Source organism: Tachysurus fulvidraco, chromosome 24, assembly GCF_022655615.1.
Source record: "Tachysurus fulvidraco isolate hzauxx_2018 chromosome 24, HZAU_PFXX_2.0, whole genome shotgun sequence".
Classification (NCBI taxonomy): Eukaryota; Metazoa; Chordata; class Actinopteri; order Siluriformes; family Bagridae; genus Tachysurus; species Tachysurus fulvidraco.
This window is the reverse complement of record NC_062541.1, coordinates 11933498-11955742: the sequence shown is the minus strand read 5'-3', so window position 1 is coordinate 11955742 and position 22245 is coordinate 11933498. Positions and strand designations below refer to the sequence as shown.

Here is a 22245-nt window from a genome sequence, read left to right as displayed (position 1 = left end):
CTTCATGTATTTTGTCACTGCTATGCTGGAATAAACTTCTTGTTCTTCATTAAGATCTTCACCATCATCTTATTTTCACTACCACATTTTCTATTTCTTACAAAACCTTTGGAAAAATTGCCTTTGGAGTCCAAGTCCAGATGAATCTTTTACATACCTTTTGATAAACTCTCTAGATATTTAACTGTAATATATAAAATCAGGAGTCTGATCATTTATAGACCTGCATGCACAAAAGTGACACAATATTACATGACTGATCTATAGTATGTAATAAACAATTCTATGTGAATACAAACATAAGCCCCTCCCTCACATCAGCCCAGAGTTGGTCTTGCATGCAGACTTTTTCAACACAATAATTTCAAAACAATTCCAACACAATAGCAATACCTCTGCCTTTCCACATCCTTGCGTCTTCTCTACCATATCTGCTTGGGCTTGCAACCAATCAGGCATGACTTTTTCTTTGCCTGGCTCAGGACCACAGATTCCTATAGATTCCTAAAAGCAAGCCAGCACACAGATATGCATAAAAATCACAGATTCATAAAACAAGTTAATGAGCAATATCTTTAATAATGTATGGTGATGTAACACTTGCCAGATATTGGAGTCTGTGTTCGTGGCTCAAAAGATGCTTTATGATGTCCCTCTCCTCACATCTTTCTACACATGTGACACACATGTAGAATGGTTGTTGACCAACACTGCAACATTCAATCACAGTTTTTAAACCTAAAAAACAAAACAAAACACATACATAAGCACGCAAGTAAGTAACACAAAAAAAATTAATAATAATCTTACATTTTATGTTCAGAGGTGGTAAATGGTCAGAACTATTTTATCCAATTCGAGTTCACAATATGAATAAGTATTAACAGATTAACAGTTGTCTAGTACATGAATAACAAAACTGTTCCTAAATGCAGAATATTTTAGTCAAATTATTCTATGCCACTGAATACCTGAATATTTCTTAAGAAGCAAGAGTTACCTCCAAGGGATGTTTAAGCATACATTCTCTATAAATTCACAAATTCTGCCTACTTACCAGTGTAAAAAGCTTTAAAAAAAAAACCAAACAACTGTTTTACTGATTCCTCATTCTTCCACCAAATGCTGATCTTTTGTTTTTAATCAACTTTTTGTTTCTCTTTGCAGTACTGACCTATTACAGGTTGTCTGTCAGGTGTCTTCAGGTAGCGCCTGATTTCAGAACAAGTTGAGTGGGTCTGATGATCTGTGGTAGATATAAAATAGATATTTATGCTATGAAACACGTGAACACGCTGACCAAACAATTCCCTTAACCGGAGCAACTAAGGGCCCCCACAAGATTTTGGAGATGCTCTGGCCTAGTTGTCTAGCCATCACAATTTGTCAAAGTTGATCAGATCCTTATCCTTGTCCATTTGTTTTAACAGGTCAACTGAGAACTGACTCTTCATAGTGTATATGCCAGATTCACATCTGTCTATAATGGAATTAATTTCTTTTAGTCATTCAAAATATCCGTTAGCTTATATATGTGCCATTACAGTTAGCCCACAATATTTTTTATGAAATAATCATTTACTTGAGTTATGACCTGTACATTCATTAAAAGTATGTACCAAATCTTTGATAATTTATAATACATTCAGTAATACATCATTTATACAGACCTGCTGGATTCAAGCAAGCTGGAGCCTGCATTGGCTCCTGCTGAGCCTCCAGCTGCAGGGCAGGTTTTCCCAGGTCTGTACTCTGCTGTTCAGGTACACTCGAGTCTTGAAGTTCAGGTACACTTGAGTCTTGAAGTTTTACAGTTAAATCATCCACTGTGGAGCTGTGGTCAGAACGTTCTTCTTGATTCACAATCTTCTGGTCCAATTTCAGGGGCTCAGATTGCTCATCGTTTAAGAATGGAATTGGAGGGTCTGAAGTTTTCAAGTTCAAATCTGTTGTTGCTAATGATGGTTCAGCAGGCTGTACTTGCATTGGGGATATACATGTGGTTTTCTGAAGCTCTTCATGTGCTGTATTTAAGGGATCAGGATATTCTGAATTCTCTTCTGTTTTTGGCATAGGTGTAACGGTGCAGGTTCCATCAATTTTCAGTTTCTCTGTGTCTGATGATGTATGCCCGTGTAGTTCACCCGAAGAGGTATTCTCCTTGTTTATCGTAAACGTAGAGACTGGATAAAATAAATAAAATTAAATAAATTCAAAATCTGAAACAAAAGCAATTATACAAAATACATTGTTCATTCAATTAAAAATAATTATATTAAATTAATTAAATTTCACTGGCCACTTTATTTGCACCATGCAGCTATACTCACTAGTCATTTTATAAGGTACCCACCATATAGTTTGGTAGCACACACTGTAGCCAGTGATTTGATGGTATTCACATTTATCACATTTTACTTCTACCCCACCAATTAGCAAAGGAAAGAGACAAAAATAAGTAAACAGCTCCACACACCTAATCTTGCTCCAGGAACAACAGAAGGCTTGAGTTCTCCCAGTCCCTTGTCTTTAAAAACCTCTTGCAGCACATTCACAGCTACAAAAAAGCCAAGAATAAAAGTTATGTACAGCAAGTCGCACTACAGCCTTATCCACATAAGCTATACATTTGCCTAAGGATTGAATTAAATCTCAATCAAATATTTTATAACATGAGTCATACTAATTGCATCACAGAAAGAAACCACTCACCAGACATAAAGGAGCTTTTTTCAATTTTGTTAAACATTCCAATGCTCACGTCCACTTCCTTGAAAATGAATATTAATAGGACATTTAAAAAAAAATGTGCATAAAACATTATACGAATGTTTTAAAAGTTCTGCTGCCAGAAATACTTATGGAATCATCCAAAGTCATACATATTTCACAACAGCACTATAGTTAATGTTTTACTATCTCCTTGTTACTAGTTAAACAAGAAAGACATTATCTATAGTTTTAAAATGTCTCATATACTTATAGTTATCAAGAGCAATAAAGGAGATTAACCGTTTAAGTAAATGGACCTGCCTGTACTAAAACATTCAGCAAAACCAAGCCATACATTGACCAGGTCCCACTCTCAACAATGCAGAACTTTTAAAAATAAATAAATAAATAAATAACGCAAAGCAAAAATTCCCACCCGTAGAGTCATAACAGGAGTGATTTTCTCTGCCTGCTGTGCCAAGTCCAAGATAAGAGACACCTGATCCGAATCTTCTTTCCTCAAGGAACCAGGATGGGCCATATCCTAAGGAAAAACACATCCAAGGTGTATACTTACATTTCCATACCGACTCAACCTGTAACAATCTGTTGATTTTTATCTGAAATACTTACAAGATATGCATATATGTGTGGAAAGCTCAAAACATGGGTAATGGCATGCCTTTCTGGAAGTATCTTTTCACACAGCAAGCACAGATAACTGCATTTGAAATAATGCTGGGTTGTAGTATATTTCACCATGAAGTGCAGACCTGGCAATAAAGTAAATGTTGAGTCCTTGTTCACAATATAGTCACATACGAACCATTTGGGACTTAAATTATCACAACTGAATCCTATTCAGCCTTCTCTACACTAAATATTAACTGCAAAAGGAAAACCACAGGACCTCTGCTGACCAAGCATTTGTAACATGGTGGATCATTCTCACTACAGCAGTGACACTATGTTAGTGGTAGTGACAACAAAATGGTAGTAGACATGTGGGCAGAAAAACATATACAAGGGAAGGTGAATACAAGCAAGTGGAAAGTAAGTGTACAGTGTTTCACTGCTACAGAGAGTAACTATACCAGTATGACAGTAGGCAGTGCTGCTTACCAAGCAATGGAGACTTCCTTTCTAAACTTTTAGAGAATGACTGCAGTGTCACTCGCTTCTCAACTGCAGAAAATAACATTTAGCACAGTGCTATTTAATTTAGTTAAGAAACCCAGAAAATAGCAGATGCATATAGCCAAATATAAAAAAGCATATTAAAAAAGCATAAACATACCAACCTTGAACAATTTTTTTCAGTTTTGAGTGATTCTCAATTGTTTCCATGACTAGAAAGAGTGAGTAAAACAGAGGTACTTGTTATATTACATCGTTTTGTGGCTCAGACATACAAAATTACTTGAAATTCTTACATTTCTCATATGCCAGGGTCCTGAATTCTGTAAACCGCTTACGGTGAAGTTCACACACCTGAAGATTACATTCAGTACGAGTGAATATGTATGCAAATGTCTAGCACATCATCCATCCATCATTTACTCCTTTGTATCCGACACATACAGCTTTACCTAATACAAAACTTTCCATTAATGGAAAAATTGATCTCACATACCCACATCACACCACAATCAGCAACACATCACACAAACTGTGATACTGCTCAAAACGTGATAAAAGAAGGCTTTGAACTTAAGAATAATTTTGGGTGCTAGAAGGTATGCAAACATGGGATTAATAATCCACCTTGTAATTGTTCATTACCTGTGATTGCATTTCAAATGTGCTTTTTTAAAACCATTATGATGTGTCAGCAACATGGGCTGAACAAAATAGACTCTAATGTATTTTACTGTATTGGGGTGTCAGAAATCAGCCCGGGCTTCAGTTCTTAATATGCCTTTCTGTGTATTTTATTCACAATGACTGGTGGTAATATTGCTATTAGTTTCACAAAAGTTTTAAATAATCTAATTTTAAGAGTGAAAATAATCTGTAGATGACAAAAATAAACCACTGCATTTGTATTTTTGAAAAACACTGCTTACTTAGTACTGCTAGTACCTTTTATACAAGCTGCCTCTGTGTATATGAAAAAGAGACTGAATATGTAAGAAAAGTAGAGTCTGAATAGTACACTGCACTGAACTGAGCACACTTCAATCCTTACTTGCAAGACCATCTTCTGTTTTCCCTGGCACTGTTCTTCTTCTCGTGCAATCTGGGGCCAATTCCGACATCCAAGAAAAACAAGGTCTGGTTTGGAGTATGACTATTGCAAAATAGAGTTTAAGCAAGTTAACCGATAGCTATTCAAGTCAATGTACAATGGTAGCATGCATTGTCTTGCTACAATTTAAAAAAAGGAACATTTGTTTGAGAAAGCCCTTACAAAGACATTTAAGTAGTGCTGTTCGGATGTAACGTGTGAAGACGCGGAGGAGACAGGGATGTTAAGCTCACATGCATGGCACAGGTAGAACGGTGTAGTAACATGTATTTGTCTCTGTACAAACACAGTGAGCAGTGGCAGGCCTTCAAAAAATCAAAAAAAAAACAAAAAACATACAAAATCAAAACATGAGCAACTTTGATATGAAATAATCAAAGACACAAACAAATACATTTTGTAGCTAATATATCACAATCATTGATTAAATAATCAATTAAATTTAATCAATTAATTATTTTATAGCAAAGCACATACTGTCGACAGAAATCGTCATAAAACGATGTGGCATCATACATCATGCATCTCACCTATGACTGGGGAAGATGCCTTGCGGTTCCACATGTACTGGTACAGTTTAATCTGAGAGATGGCTCCTAAGCAGAGATACCAACAACAGGGGAACTGTTAAATTTTAGTTAGACAAACCTAAAAAAATTGTAATGATATATACCTACCACTGTACTGGCCTAGAAAAGGAAACAGGATAAAAAGAAAGCGATAGTAAATATTTAGCAAGGAAGCAGCACTAAATCTCAACCAGCACCAAGACACACAATTAATGAAGCATCCATCAGCTACTACGGTTTTCTTTTGTCACTATTTAAGGTCATTTTTTGTTAGCATATTACCTGGTCCAAAAAGCTCAATGAGTTTCTGTTGAGACAGACAAAACAGGAAAATTATTAATAGCCATGATAACACTGTGTCTAAATACACAGAGTTACTAATTTATAATGATCAGTACAAGGACACTGTCTATAATTATGCATGTGAGGGACTGTTATTAGGGCATCAACATGTCACCGAGTATATATGAGACATGGGGTAGAGATGTACAATGGGTTGACGTCTGTGGGATATTTTAGCCCTATATGAATTTAAGTAATTATAAAAGAGGTGACGTGAGTAGTTTTGAGCACCATTTCTGTTAAAGGTTTAATGGAGTACGGTTTAACTCGACAAGAAGGACAAATTCTTTAGGTGCATCTGTCAAGCATGAATACGCTTTTGGACCTTGTGAACTAACAATAACATAATTGGTTTGGCTGGTCTTATCAGAGCTCGTCTGCAGAGCAGCATAGATTGTACCTCTTCTAAAGTTGAAGTTAGAGTCAAGGTCAGCTAGACTGTTCAGAGAAGCCTTGTTGCAGTGGGACACATGCAGCTGAATTCTGAGAGAATCCATGCATTGTGGAGGAGGCATACTGATAAAGGTCTGGAGAAGATAATACTAAATATGCCATTCAGAATGAATAAATTAGCTATAAATTGAGCATAATGAGTTTAGAATAATTAAAATGAAAAAAGGGATAGTGATCCTGACATGACCATTATGTCTTCTTCAACACAAAATACGAATGCTTCACAGTGCAAAATAAAAATAAAACAACAAAAAACAACCTTCTTACTGACAGGGATAAAAGATACCCATTTTGTAAAAGCCATATTAAAGTGAGGTTAAAGTGAATTATAATGGGAAGTGTACAAATGTAAAAGTAGAATTTAATTATATATGGAAAAGGCCCAAAGTTTCCAAGAAAGAAACAGCAGGTGGAGTGTTTTGACTTCAGGATTTAAAATAAAAAAGAAATACAAGAACAGTGTTTGAAAGCAGTGGGGTGTGGGGTGGTATGGAAGGTTCTTTGTGAGCATCTCAGTACTTACTACAAAAACCTAATTTCTGCATTCATCCAGTCTACAGAACTGGCCTTTTAGTTTAGTATGCTTACTGGACTGAGCTAGACTGGTCAAAGTGGTGATTGGAATTAGAAAGATTTATTTTTAGAAGATCATCGTTTTTTTTTTACCACAGGTCCCACTGTCTCATGGATGGGTCAAACACAAGCTTGCATGACAAAGAAATTTATATATACTGGACATGGCGCACTACTTGCATTATATTATGCTGGACATGTTTACTTGTGTTAGTTACTTCATGCTTTTGTCGCATGGTTTAAATGACTAATTTGTTGATATTGGAAAACAACCAATTTCGTTCATCGGCAATGACTATGGGCACGTACAGAAAAATAACGGTCTGATGAGTCAGTAACATCTGCAAGAATAGATTTGAATGGAGAAATAAATAAATACATAAAAACTGCCTGTAATACAGTGTGAAGTCAGAAGACCCAAAACCCACCTGTCTGTGCTGCTCTTCCTTTACATGCTTCTTGTAGTCTATTATAAATTTTAATGTCAGGCCACATTCCTGTGTCAGACAAAGAGAATAACCGTTAAATAAGACATTTCCAACAGTGGCATAAACAAACAAAAAGATAAAACTGCTACTAAAAAAGGTAGCACCAATTGTTTTAGGTTTTAGGTTGAGAAGTCTCTATTTGTATGTGACAAGTTTATAACATACATTGTTTATAACATGTAGGAACTTACGACACACAAAATTCTGCATGGTGGATCATCTCTAGTTTGCGCGACAGGAGATTCTGCGACAAAAGTGAGAAAATGTTATTCTTGTACTATCTCTTTTTCCCCTCTTGTGCTCACGGTTTCTGGTTTTATGTACTGTTTAGTATATGATATGTGGAGTTTCTTTATAGAGAACAACCGTTTCTTTTTCGAGTATTTGGAGTGTCAAGAAGGATGAATTTCAAATTATATGAAAAAAAAAGTGTGTGTGTGTGTGTGGGGGGGGGTGGTGGTGGTGGTGGTGGTGGTGGTGGTGGTGGTGGTGGTGGTGGTGTTCTTTTTTATGCTTTTCTGGAATGTACATTGTACCAAAACGAACAGGTTCTGTTGACCTAAACATTAAAACTAATGAGGGATAGTGAAAAATCCAAAAATCTTTGTTGTTTTCCGTCAGCAAATGTGACAGTAGATAGGAATGCATACTCATTTGTGTTTTCTTCTCTTGTTGCTCTGTTGAGCTGTCTGTGGTTACTGTGCTAGCAGATGACTCACGCTCTTCTGGAGGAAACACTGCAGGATGGCAAGCAGAGAGAGAAATGTGCATCAATCTTTAAAAAAAAATTTTTTTTTTAGCTCAGTGAGACAAATATTAAATGGGACTTACCGATCCGTTCTCGTCGTGTAGTACTAAAATTTAGTTCACTCTGGTTTCTTTCTTGCCGTTTTTTCTGCAGATTTTCCAGAACTATAGAAACAAATATGAGAATACACAGATGTTGACAGCAAACAATATTCTCACAAACTACTTTCAGGGTTTAATTTAACTTCCTTTTTTGGACGTATTCACTAATACCCAAATCAGGTATAATGTGATAAACTGGTGCAAATGATAACTCAAACAACTTAAGAACACTTTCTATTTGACAGAAGAAAGAAATGTGCAACCATGGTTTCATTTTAATCAGTCATATACAACCTCTCATTAAATGTAGAATGACAAGAATAAAATAAAGCTTGGGTGGTAGTTCGTCAATACAGTTGTACAGTAATTGTTCAACAAAGCTAGTGCAGTGCCTAGCATGCAACATGTAAATCATACAACATAGTACATCATTACACCGCATCTGGTTTTAGATGTTCTGTTGTGCCATTAGTTTCCTGTGCAGATCATGATTGCTACCATGTTAGCTTTATCTTACCGCTTGTATAGCTTGAGGAGTTAATGACTTTAAAGGATTCCAGATCCAGATGCACACTCTACACAATAAGGAAAAAGAGAAACAGAGTTATAATTTACATCTGGTAACCTGTTGAGTGTAAAAAAATAAAACAATATAGTAAGGCTGCCAACTCTCACGCTGAATGCTACATTGTTTTACTCACGCAATTGACCCAAATCTCACGCTCTCACGTAGACTCGTGCAGCAGTGAGGAAAAAAAATCGCGCCGCATGATCTCGCAAAGCAAGTGAGTTTTTGTGACAATTGTGAGTGAAATACACAATTTATTCCCATAAACTGTGTAGTCAGCCGTTCTCCCTACCATCTGCACAGTGTGAATTGTGAACGCAGGCAGATCAGTGAGTTACAGGGCGCTCCGTGTCTCCGTCCAGTTTAGATTAAAGTTGGCCACATATTCACACATTTGAGTTTCCTGAGTCAATACCTCCTGAGCTAAACGCCTTTAATTACACAAATAACACCTCTTTTTTATCGTAGTAATGTAGAGAGGCAGCTACAACCCGATTTTCCTCAATATCAGCTTTCCTCCATGGTGGACAAAATGTGCGAACACCTAAGAGACAGATTCCAAGGGACCATCTGCAAAGTGCAAAACCCGAAAATCGAATACAAAAAAACAAATTAATAACTTCACTGTAATACACTGTACTGTCACCAAATTCAGCTCACACATCACTGATGTCCTGATAGTTACAGTGTATTACAGTGAAGTTAATGATTTTTTTTTAAATGAAAAATCATAAAAATTATACAAAAAGACATTTCCGCCAAGTAAGTGTTGTAGTATCAGTGGAGACAGTACAGTTGCACATCAGTGATGTGTGAGCTGGTGACATTACAGTGTATTACAGTGAAGTTATTGACTGTTTTTTAGTATTCGCTTTTCGGGTTTTGCACTTTGCAGAAGGTCCCTTGGAATCTGTTTCTCAGTCATCTGCACATAGAGACTTGTGTATTTTTGTCCACCGCGGACGAAAGCTGATTTAGAGGAAAATTGGGTTGTAGCTGCCTCTCTACATTACTACGATAGAAAATAGATGTTATTTGTGTAAAAAGAACGTTAAGCTCAGGAGTTATTGACTCTGGAAACTCCAATCTGTGAATATCTGGCCAACTTTACTTAAGTCCAGTTTAGGCTAGTAACTAATAGGACTGTGCTGTTATATAGTTTATATAGAATTAAGTTAGCATTAGAAGAGTTGTTTGCTTTGCAGCACTGAGCAGTTATTTTACATAACTTTATCATAAAAAACAGTACAAAAGCATTTCCGGATGACAAATATCTGGACATGTCTAGAGAACAGAATGTCAAGTCAACGACATTCCAATCAATGATTGAGGCTGCGAAGTCAGCCACCAGCACTTACAATAGAGCACATGTTAATCCTATTTCTGTAAAATATTTGTGAAAATTAAATTTGATGTAAATCTCCCAAGAAATTCAGTGCAGATACCAAATACTTTGACAATCAATATATACTTAATACACTTCTGCTAATGCAAGGATTGTGTTTGTATTTTTTCCACAACAAGCCATGCCCCTCCATAAGCCCCTCCCATAACCAAAGCCCCACCCCCACAATATCACTAAGCTGAACTCAAAAGTTGGCAGCCCTGAATATACAGTAGTGCCTGCTACTTAAGTAAGGAACTGCCTCTAGATGACACATTCAGAGGTGTCAGAGAGAACCTAAACAATTGTTAATAAGGACGAACAGCAAAGTCCAACCCTTTTCTATAGTAATGATATGAGAAAAGCACTCATACCAAACATCACAGACTGTAGGTTAAATAACCTGGACATATTTAATGAGACACAAAAAAAATCATTCTGTTGTATGTTATTATGTTGATGCAATGGAGACAGGATACTCGAAGGAGACCAATTTTACTGGCAGAAATTCTTCAGATTCGGAGTTCTGATTTAGCTTGTATACTAGATAACCTCCATAACCTGTGTAACTAAACTTGTGAAAGAATACTCACTATAGCAATGTTTTGCATCATTTATGTAAACTTCAGTTAGGTTTAGCTCAATATATAATTAGAGGGTCTTTCATAGAACACTGTGTACTAATTGTCTCTTTTATTAAACACATTCTATCAACTTATTTTCTCAGTTCAGAACACCTAGGCAAAGTGTATGGATAGATGGATGAATGGACAGAGACTTAAACTTTAAAGATTAATGTCAAAGAGAAATTCACAATAATCTACAATATGTCCATATATGTATGTAAATTAGATCAGTTAATATTTATCTTAATAAAATAATAAATTTTACAATTTTGACCCAAAACAGTTTTGACCCAAGAGTTTTAAATTTAAGTTAAATATCACATTACCTCTATTTCCACTGGAGGGCAGAGAGTCTGTGCCTGATTGGCCAGATAAAGAATCTTCTTGTTGAGAATGGGGGAGAGGTGATTGTAACTGCTTTTGGGAGGGTCCAAAGTTCCGGGGTGAGCAGCTTCCTAGAAAGAAAGAAAAAAGCAAGAAAGAATGAATCACATCAGAGGAGTAAAAACTCTCTGGAACACAAATGGTCAGTGTCACTAAAAACTGCTATAAATAAAAGCCCATTAAGATTAATTTGCACCTATAAGCACTCACCAGATACCAATAAACATGGTCAAAGCTGATGCAATGGGAGATTATTTGAACAGCTGGAAGTTTTTTCTGGCACAGAAGACAGAGATACCCACAAAATCCTGGACAAGAGTACTCAAGCAGTGAGTTTAGGCCTGAAAAAAACAAAAAACAAAACACCCGTCAACATCAATCCAGGACAGCAACATCCCCAATTACTCACTCTGTGGTCAAAGATAAGTTCCAACACAGCTGTAAATGTTTCATGCAACTGTGTGTATAGGACTATATAATGGAAGCTTCTAGTAACATCTATAAACATATCTACATGATTTTGAAGTGGTTATTGATTTTCTAAAATGTGCCCTTTGTTCATTGTTGTGTGTGTGCCATGTGTTGAATACTGAACATATTTACAAAATGTAAATTTAAACTGAAGCTGATGACCTTTATATTCTTTTCTGACTTGCATGTTTTGTTCCTGCTTTTGCTTTGCAATAAATACAAATTGAAATTATATTCTGCTCCTTAGTTTTCAGTGCTTTTCAGTTACAGTTAATTTGATTTTTTATTGTATTTTAACATCTCTTTTAATATATGTGGTTGATAAATCTGTTATCCATGACCAGTGCTGTATATGAACAGGTCATACCCAATAACGGATTCTTTCTGGCTGGGTCTGCAATGTATTCCTGAATGGTTTTCCTCTGTGGTATACTGCCTGCATAGCGAAATATTAAAAAATGTAAGACATAACAAGTATCTATTTAAATACAGATGTATGAGAATAGCTCATGAAATAAAATGACTTTAACCTTGGATACATTCTCTTAGCTTGACTGTTTTGAAACACATCGACATGACTATGGAGGACAGAAGGACAAAAAAAGGTTATTAGAGAAGACGTTTATAAAACGGGCAGTGACAAATTCCAGGCAACATTTTATATGTTCCAGCTCCTGGAAATCAGCATTTCTTTATTATATTACTGACATAGGCTTTTTTTATATAGAAAACAACACAATGGTGTGCACTGAAAAATAACCAATGATGGGGTGGTGTGTTTATTTTCTGATAAGAGCATATAAGTGATAAAAGTGTTTTATTCCAGTTATAACAGCTGTTCAATCAAAACAAAACTTTTATAATTATGTGTAATGTTGTAAACTGTCTACAAAACAACTATAAACCCTGCTTTCCTTTTATTCCTTATGAAGTTTACAAGTTAGAAAAACATCTGGGTACAGAGTCCTGTGTTATTAAAGAACATTAATCAACACCTCTGAAAAAACAGAAGCTCTTGAACACAAGATTACCCTGATGATATGGCATTTTCTTACACCTCTTCAGCATCATCTTTGGCAGTTCGAAAACCTGCATGAGCACAAACACACACACAGACACAATGATGAGTCTTCCTAAGTAGAGAACAACAGAAAACACTTCTTTCTCTTTCTATATAAAGTTGTTTTTACCCGTAGGCTACCAGAACCATTGGTGTTGTACTCTTTTGAAGCAGTGGTCTTCAGATAAGCCAAGGAGTCAGTGAGCCAAGCAAAACGCAGCAACTCTGGATTAGTGTTTGCCTGAACCAGAAAGAAAATAATGCCTCAGTCTTTGATTTAATACAAACGGCATCTAGATTGATTATGACTGCAGGCACTGACCAAGTAATTGAAGTAATGTTGAACAGAGCACAGATGTGATACAACATCATTAGTGCTTAAATGCTCCTCACATACATGGCACAGGTAAAGGGCACCGATTTTTTCAGGAGTAATAAACATCGTCACCATGTCGAAACCTGTGAACAATTTTATATAAGCAAATAAGCAATGGGAAGTACTAAAAAAAGACAAATACAAACATACACACAAAGTCACTCACCAATGAGTGGTTGAGTCTGCTGTGGGTTTCTTATGTAATCCAGGAAAACGAATATGGGAAAGTAAACTGCAAAATTTTATAAAAATACAACATTAGTAATATCCATAACAGACCAATAATTTTAGGCATACATTATATTTCATATGTTATACATGGAAAAATATAGTGTCACATCTTACCTGGTCCCTTATGTAACACTTCAAAAAACGAGATAGAATAGAGAAAGAAAAATATTTTAGTACAATTACCTACAATGTAAATTCTAGATAATCAAATTGCAGCTTCCTTACTCAAAGTAGTTTTAGACTTTGTTAGTCAGCAAAAATATTGGTAAAATCTACAATTCAACTAGTTGGCATCTTTCATGAAAGTCTGCAGAAGAATTTTATTCATTGTGATATATAGAAACAATATCAGTGTGGAAATTAGCTAGGTGTCTGTGCGTGCGCACAGGAGTGTGGGTGATATGGTCCAAATGTATGGTATATTGTAGCTTAATGTGTCCTATGTGCATTGAAATGTAACCATATATAATAACGTATCCTAGACCTAGAAAGTTCATATAGTCAGGGGTGCCCTAGATATGAAACAGAAGTTAGGATGACATGTAGGAATGTATGGGAAACTATGAATTAGAGTGGGAGTCTCTCTGCAGACTGGCTCAGGCTGTTACTGCATGATAATAAAAGCCTTATTCCTCTGGCAACAAAACCAGAGTCTTCGTGTGATTCCTCCAACACAGCCAGACCTTGGATTGAAGACTATCCAAGTATCCAATATCCTAGTGTCTTCATCTTTATCTCAGGTGATTTAAATCATGTCACCATGGAAAAAACACTGACCAATTACATACAGTATGTGAGCTGCTCAACAAGAGAAGAAACCGCTAATGTGAAGAATGTGTGAGGCTCTTCTCCCTTCCCCACTCAGGGCAGGTCAGATCACAATCTGAGCTACAGCAAACAGTGCTGTGTTCCTCCGGTTAAGAGACAACCTGTGGCTACTAGAATAATGAGGAGCTAGTCTGAGAAGTATTGTAAATCACTGAGGGGCTGTTTTGAGGTGACTGACTGGAATGCATTCTGAGAGCCTCATGAAATGGATATTGATGGGCTAACACATTAATTTCTGTGTGGACTCTTTTTCCCCCCCCCAACAAGAACTATCCATTGTTACTCAAATAACAAACTGTGGATCATTAAGAACATTTTGAATGCCAAGATGTGGGCTTTTTGAGCTGGAGAGTAAAAAAGACCTGCCACTATTTTTGCTGAGGATGTTTTGGCCAGTGCTCTGAGAGCTGGACTCTCTGATTATCTTTCTGAAAGGAGGATGCTGTCCAAAGTATGTTCCATCTTGGACAACTCCTCCCACCCACTCCATAACATGCTGGTAAGTCTGAGGAGTACGTTCAGTGACAGACTAATACATGTAAGATGCACTACAGAGCAACACAGGAGATCATTTCTGCCTGTGACCATCGAACTATATAACTCCTCCCTCTGAGTGTTAGACACTTAGTTCATTATATCATCACAGATTTTCAAAGCCACATTTATTATATAATGCTAGTATGATTAATATTTTTTTCTGGTGCAATCACTTGTTACATGTGTATAAGTGGTATCATTATAGTCTGACATTTTTTCTGCCATCTGATTCACTGCTGCCGCATAGTTCAAACGGTGTATTTTGAAAATTTTCATTGCACAGTACCTATATTTTTATGCAATAATTTTTTTCAGTGCAATATATTGTTACATGTGCAATACGTTGAATAATTTGTATCAGTATAGTCTTGTTCTTTTCCCCCTGCCATCTATTTTTCACTGCTGTTATATTTTGAGCAGTGCATTTCAATAAGTTTGGAAATTCATCCTTTGTACAGCACCTATACTTTTAACTTAATATTTATTTTTAATTCTTATATTTTATTTACATTAGATTGCATTGTGAGCAACTGCAACAATTTCCTCAAGGGGATCAATACAGTATTATGATATTAATGATTCTGACTCATGATATCCAATGCTAACACTCAAAGTATCCTATCCTACCCATGTAAGTGAATCCATACTACATGCAATCAAACACTACAGCACACCCAACAATGTAATAAGAAAGGACTACAAATTACCTGAATCGAAAAGTTTTGTCACTTCCTGTGGACACAAGCAAAGGAACTAAGTTTGTTTAAAGTTAATTTTTGGGTCAAGTCTAAGTGTATAATTTGTTGTGTTAACTTGTTAACATGTGCACATGTAAAATGACTGCTATTACTCTCTGCATGTAGTGCTTTTGAAATGCTCCAATGAATCATTAACATACCTTCTTATGTTTGAAACTCCGGACATGAGCTTTAAAGTCCTTAATCTTTTCGTACTGCATATTGCAGTTCTGTATAAAAAGAAAATGATATTAAAAAGCAATAAACAAATTTCTGAAAGTAAGTAAAAAACAAAACAAAACAAAAAAACACAAGGTAGCACAGAAAAAAAAGTATATGGAGTATATGAATCCACATAATTAATTATAAATTTACTTATTAAAAACAAAACAAATGTATTCCTTTCTGTAAGTTTATTTTCTAGTTATAATACAGTTTTTATATATGCAATACCTACTGGAGAAATTGTGACTTCATATCAAAAGCTTCTGCAATTTCATTTAGTTATCATTCATTTTTAATTATCATTTATTAACTGCTGTTTTAAAGACCACTCATCTGTCCTATTAATCTAAATTAACTAAACAAGCATTCTGAATAAAATTCTTTGTTTTTCTTAAATTACCATTGAACCATTTGAAACCAAAAACTGCATTTTTTGAGAAAACAGAGAAATGATCAGTGAAAAACAGGAATTGTTTTAAACAGTCTATTATCTGAAATTTGGAGTTTACTTATTGCTTAAAACAAATTTGTTTAGACAAGTAGATTTGTTTTCACAAAATTTCAGTTGCAAGATTTGTTTACCCTTAGCAGAAGGTTAAAAAACATGATGTTACAAAAGTGTGTCTGATAAGGAGTCAGTTTTAAATGAAAAAGTTCTTTTGTCTCTCCAATGACTAAATCTGGGATTCAGATCATTAGATATATTTTCTATTGCATTCTGTTATCAGTTTGGACAAACCAGATTACAATGTTTTGTAATCGGTAACTTTGTAATCACCAGATTTCTCCTAAAATCTTTCAATTACCTCCCAAATAACCTTACTTTTAAAAAAAAAATGCAAATTTTCCATATTTCTAAACACATGCTGGGCAGAGGGCATGGAACAGCATAATACACTCTGAGGAAATTGCTAGCCAGGGTCAATGTAAATGGAAATAATCTTCGGTAAAAAAGTCAACCAAAATTGCTCATGTGGTCCTGGATTATCCATGTTATGTCTTTTCTACCAGAAATGTTAACTGACCTGACAGATGAGCTGTAAGGGTTTCATCTTTCCTATACAAGAATCCGATTTTTTTTCCGCCAGATCTATTTCAGTAGCTGCAATTTCCCAATTTGCATTCCTGTTTACAAGCTAAAAAGGAGAGAAAGCACACTGTTAGCTTTAGTCACTGAACAATATGGGAAAAATACATTCTGCAGAGGTTTCTAGCACACAAACTCTACACTGTAAATATACAGCAGCAGCGGTTGTAATGGAAACAATTCTCAAAGGCTTGAGGTCTTAAAAAAAATGACTAAAAATAAACCCCAAAATAATTTAACAGTCATCTGTTGTAGAAAAACTCTTTAATAAAAAAATCAATCATTTTAAAAGACAAGGGAATTAAGGTACCAAATTTAGTCTTGAAAGGCTAAGGTATCTGCATATCATCTGAATCAATACAGTTGTAACCCTGGCTTTTATACAGTTCTAAATGACCATTTTTGTTTCTTTTAAACACACCTTGGTCTTGTTGCATCTATGCCAAAATTGGGTGTATGGCCACTTCTTCCACACTACTCAAGTCAAAAAACATGATAAGTAAATAATAATACCTCACAAACGCCATGGATGAGAGACGCAAAAATAAAGTTTATTGCAAAAATAGCAATCAACCCAAGATCAATTCATCAAGATGTTGTAGAATGAACTGACCAAGCTCTGAATTTCCATCGCATTTATATTTTTCTTATATTTATCTTTGCTGTCTTTGTATTTTTGAATTCCTATTATTTTCTATTTAACAACTTAATAATTCCCCCTATTTCCTTTTATGCCCTTTCTGGCATATAAAATTATCCCCCAGAGCTCCACTCAACATTCTCTCTCCGGACAGCGAGCTGACAATACAGTACGTACCCTGGGAAATCTCCTTTTGGATGACTTTTATCATCTCAAAGTGTTTCATTTTTCGCTTTTCTCTTTGCTTCATAATGTATTTGCTAAAGCATGCTTAATATATTTTTATTCTTTTTGAGTTATATTGTTAGTAATTGGCTTTGCATGCTTACCACTAGTATTATGCTTTGAACTTGTAAATGCACCGTACACTGTGTCTTGATTATTTTCTATATAATTTTCAGACTTCTTTTTGTGTTAGATTTAATGCAAAAACACTCCAATCTACTAATACAAAATACATAAACACATAAATCAGTCTGTGACTAACTACTTCAGTCTGTGTGTACTGAAACTACTAACTACTTCAGTCTGTGTGTACTGAATTTATATAATACATGTGTTTCACTATTTGAGTTGAATTACTAAAATAAATGAACTTTTCCCTGACAATTTATTGAGATGCACCTGTATACCTGAAGGCATACAGATGCTCTGGATCAATGTCTCACCCAATATAAAGATGCTTGTATTTGAAAGAATAAAGAGAAACATCACAAGATTCTGAAATCTTTTCCTGATATTTACATCTAGATGTTTTAAAACAACTTTAGGTGCCAGACCACACAGTTTTTAGGTAAGGAAAATTATTATAATTGATTAAAGTAAATTAAAGTATATAACAAATGGTGACATATCTTGCATGCGAACACTGAATCAAGCCAAGCAACCAGCTGACATCAATTGCCATGTTTCATTCTCTTTTTCTGACACATTTCTAGGCTTGCAGTGTGGCTTCTTCAAGTTGCTTGTATTGGTGGGTTTTTCAGTCTCTTCTTTGAGATTAAATGCATGCTCAGTTGGGTTAAAGTCTGATGATGAACTTGACTAGTCTAAAGCCATCCACTTTATACTTTGACGAGGTCTTTTGTTGTGTTGAGATTGTGTTTTGTCTTGCTGCATGATGCAATTTTACTGTAAATTAGCAAAAACAAAATTTGGCGTAGACTGAATTCATTCTGCGTCTATGATCATGGTTTATTTTCAGGACAATCCACTTTGCTGTACTGACTCTGCCCAATGATTGAGCAATGGCTCTGACTGATGTTACCCATTTTCTGATCCTTAAAATGCTTTTGTCCCAAAAATAGCTCTCTCATCATCCTTTTTATTAACAAAAAAAATTTGCTTTACTGGCAAAAACCGAGGGTTCATCTGGGCAACAAGAAACACCTGTCAGTCACACCTGGTGACCTTCCTCATATCACCTTATTTACTGGCATCACCTCCTATGTTTTCTAAATACACTAACATCCTGTTCACTAATTTCCCCTTATTTCCCAGCACCTTTTACCCATATGCCCATTTATGGATTTTCCTCCCCTTAGTTCCCAGGACGTAGGTTTGGGAACCAAGGTCTTCTTCATTCTACATAACAGTTTATGAGATAAGGTCTGGGAACCAAGGTCTTCTTCATTCTACATAACAATTTATGAGATAAGATTATCTCTCCCACCTTGGCATCTTCTTCCTCAGATTCTGGCCCTGGATCTCCAGATTACACTCCTACTACCCCTTTACTAAGTTCTTATAATAAACATTTCCTCTTTTATCCACCCTCTGACTCAAGTGTGGTTATTTTATTCTCTAGTTATATATTACCTTAAGACTATTACAACATCTGGGGTTTATTCCCATACGTCTTATAACTCCAAATCATAATTCCCTTAAGGCATATCACTCTGCTTTTAAGGCATTCCTGGGTTCAAGGATTTTTCACAACATTACACTCTCTTTTTAAGTGAAGTGACGTGACATACGGCTAGGCATGGTGAACCATACTCAGAATTCGTTCTCTGCATTTGACCCGTTCAAAGTGCACACACACAGCAGTGAACACACACACACAATGAACACACACCCGGAGCAGTGGGCAGCCATTTATGCACTAAAGGCATTTTTTTAGTGTATTGTGTACTAATCACATCCTCATCATTGTATGTCTTAGGCATCTTCCACTGCAGCTGAGGTAGAAAGGACATTTGGACTACCTGCAACTCCTCGACTGATACTGCAGACAGAATCATGAAAGAATATTGAAAATATCTTCATGCGTGTTCTGAAATTGAATGAACGTCTTATGTTTGGGTGAGGTGAGGGTGATGACTTTATAAATATTGATGAAAAAATGACTAAATTAAATATTTTATAAAAATAGGACAGAATTTCATAATCTATACACACATGTTGACTAAAGTTTCTGTACAGACTAGTCCTTGATCAACATAGAAGAACAGGGCTCTGTGAATGGCTAAAATGATTTTAGTTTCCTTTGCATTCGGCTATAGAATATGTATAATTGATATGGCTGCTGACATTGTTTTTTTCTTCTTAATGTTTTAGGTGAAAAACCAAAAACCTGCAGTCACCAAAGGATGGACAGTCTTGAAGGCCAAATAATTTGCGAGGGCATCCAGCCAGCTTTTCTATCTGGACTTGATGCTGTCTTTTCTACTTATTACAATTTCCAAGCTGAAGAGGTTAGACGCTTACATTCGATTCAATTAATGTTTATTTGTATGAATATTTTTTCAAAGTAACTTTATAGAAAATGCATGTATCAATATACCTGCTGATGTATCTGAACTATGTATGTATGTTAATTTACAGGTAAAAATGTCTAACTTCTTAGAAAAAAAAAAAGGCAATATTATCTTATCATGAGAGGGGCACCAAAGGTGGATGATTCCTTTCGAAGCAAACTTGAAAGGTCACCAACAAAAAGACATCAGTCAACCAACAGATGTCAACACTTCTTAAGAAATTGATGGACTTTGAGTGGGACTTCATTTAAGTGTACCCATCATTCTCTCACATAAAACATGCGCGCACACACACACACACACACACACACACACACACACACACACACACACCTTTAGTCCCTTGGTTAATTTTTTTTTAATATTTAATATTTAATAATTCCTACTGTATATTTCTACTCAGTTATTCAAACTTGGTATTTCTTATTCAGTCATTCATTCAGTTTTTGTTTTTTTCTAAAGGTTTTGTAAGTTTATTCAGTATTCTGAATATCTAAATTCTGAATCAGGTACTGATTCTTGATACAATAATTTGTAATTATTTGTGTTCAATGTATACACTAAAAAATGTTGAATTTTTTGAAATTTTTTATGTTAAGGATTTTTTTGTTCAAGTAATAATAAATAAGATACATGTTTTGAAATTACACTTTTTTTGTGTTAACTTTTGTTTCAAAGGCAACATTTATACACTACTTTTTAATTTTGTTTTTAGTAGCAAAAATGCTAAGGGCAAATTCAAATTTTTTAAAAATCTTTTTTTTATTTTTATTAGCAGTTCATGTACAGTGCTGCTCACCATTATTGGCACAGCTCCATTTTATGTATAACACGTGCAAATTCTTCAGGAATAAATGAGAATTATATCAGGAAATGAGAATAAATGAGAAATATATTCATTGGAGGTCCAAAGTAATTAAACAAAAAACATTGTTTTTTAACTTGCATGTAGTAATTTCAACTTGAAAAAACAGCATGGCAACAATAAAGGCTCCTTTCCTTAATATTTGGTTGTACACTTTCACAGCAGGGACAGCCTCCAAACCATTTTCAACCATTCCTGCATGCTTTTTTGTGTGTGCTTTGGGTCTGTGTCTTGCTGGAGGACCCATGATCTTCGACTCAATCCAAGTTTTCTTAAGCTACTAAGGACATTTTGCTCCAAAATCTCTGATTTCATGATTGCTGTGATGCGGTCAAGGCCTCCAGTACCAGACACACCAAAGCAGCCCCACAGCATTATGGATCCTCCACCATGCTTAACTGTTGGTAGGGTGTTCTTTTCCTTATAAGCTTCATTGCATCATCTGTAAACAAACTGTTGGTGCGCATTGCCAAAAAGCTCTATTGATGTTTCATCTGTCTTCAGAACATTTTCCCAGAAGGCTTGTGGTTTGTTCAAGTACTCTTTGGCAAAGACTAGTCATTTTTATGTCTTTTCTTCAGCAATGATGCTTTCCCCTATGAAGCCCTGCATGGTTTAGTGTGTGGCGTATAGTACTTGTTGAAACCATGTCCCCAAACTGGTACAGGTTAGCCTTCAGGTCTTTGGATGTTAAACGTGGTGTTTTTTTCACTATTCGCACCAACCTTCGAAGAGTTCTCTCATCAAATTTCCCTTTTCCCCCGTCATCCAGGGAGGTTCCCGACAGTTCCATGCTTCTGATATCCTCAGACAGCTCCATTGTCTTCACCATTATGCCAAAGGAACAGGGAGTAACATGGATTTTTAAAACACTGAAGTCACTATTCATTGGATGATTTATGTCACATGGGACTGCCAAAACCTTTTCAATTTTTTTATTGTTGTTTACCAGCTCTTTTGTATCAAACACAAGATCTCTGTAGAAAAAAGGTGTTTTCACTTGATAAATTTTTTTCAGGAGATATCTATAAAATCATCAAGGGTGCCAATAATAGTGAGCAGGACTGTATAACACATTTTATGGTAGATTACAGTTAAACCCTACAAATATACCTCTTGTGAAGAAGTGCGAATAAACAATCGTTAATGTTTTTGACAGTGTTTTATTGTAAATGTAGAAAATAATAGCTTTATGATGTATTTGGACAAAACAGTATCCAACTGTAGATTTCA

General features: G+C 35.5%; 1 protein-coding gene across 14 annotated transcripts in view; it reads right to left on the bottom strand.

Annotated features, from left to right (window-relative positions):
- The window catches only part of si:ch211-199g17.2, a 58435-nt gene that overhangs the window by 22310 nt on the left and 13880 nt on the right, over positions 1-22245 (bottom strand). For all 14 annotated transcript variants that reach the window (XM_027175578.2, XM_047807733.1, XM_047807734.1 and 11 more), the window contains 33 exons: positions 16687-16797; positions 15598-15666; positions 15407-15431; positions 13449-13466; positions 13270-13335; positions 13050-13186; positions 12858-12968; positions 12699-12756; positions 12198-12245; positions 12035-12103; positions 11407-11537; positions 11139-11267; positions 8752-8809; positions 8217-8297; positions 8036-8122; positions 7577-7629; positions 7326-7394; positions 5812-5836; positions 5638-5649; positions 5491-5556; positions 5123-5265; positions 4901-5002; positions 4146-4203; positions 4014-4061; positions 3835-3897; positions 3346-3485; positions 3149-3256; positions 2713-2770; positions 2477-2557; positions 1671-2183; positions 1175-1246; positions 605-738; positions 394-504 (listed from right to left, as the gene is read on the bottom strand). In XM_027175578.2, the coding sequence (XP_027031379.2) occupies positions 394-504; positions 605-738; positions 1175-1246; positions 1671-2183; positions 2477-2557; positions 2713-2770; positions 3149-3256; positions 3346-3485; positions 3835-3897; positions 4014-4061; positions 4146-4203; positions 4901-5002; positions 5123-5265; positions 5491-5556; positions 5638-5649; positions 5812-5836; positions 7326-7394; positions 7577-7629; positions 8036-8122; positions 8217-8297; positions 8752-8809; positions 11139-11267; positions 11407-11537; positions 12035-12103; positions 12198-12245; positions 12699-12756; positions 12858-12968; positions 13050-13186; positions 13270-13335; positions 13449-13466; positions 15407-15431; positions 15598-15666; positions 16687-16713 (2970 nt within the window). In that variant the 5' untranslated portion in view covers positions 16714-16797. The remainder of the gene's footprint in view (positions 1-393; positions 505-604; positions 739-1174; positions 1247-1670; positions 2184-2476; positions 2558-2712; positions 2771-3148; positions 3257-3345; positions 3486-3834; positions 3898-4013; positions 4062-4145; positions 4204-4900; positions 5003-5122; positions 5266-5490; positions 5557-5637; positions 5650-5811; positions 5837-7325; positions 7395-7576; positions 7630-8035; positions 8123-8216; positions 8298-8751; positions 8810-11138; positions 11268-11406; positions 11538-12034; positions 12104-12197; positions 12246-12698; positions 12757-12857; positions 12969-13049; positions 13187-13269; positions 13336-13448; positions 13467-15406; positions 15432-15597; positions 15667-16686; positions 16798-22245) is intronic.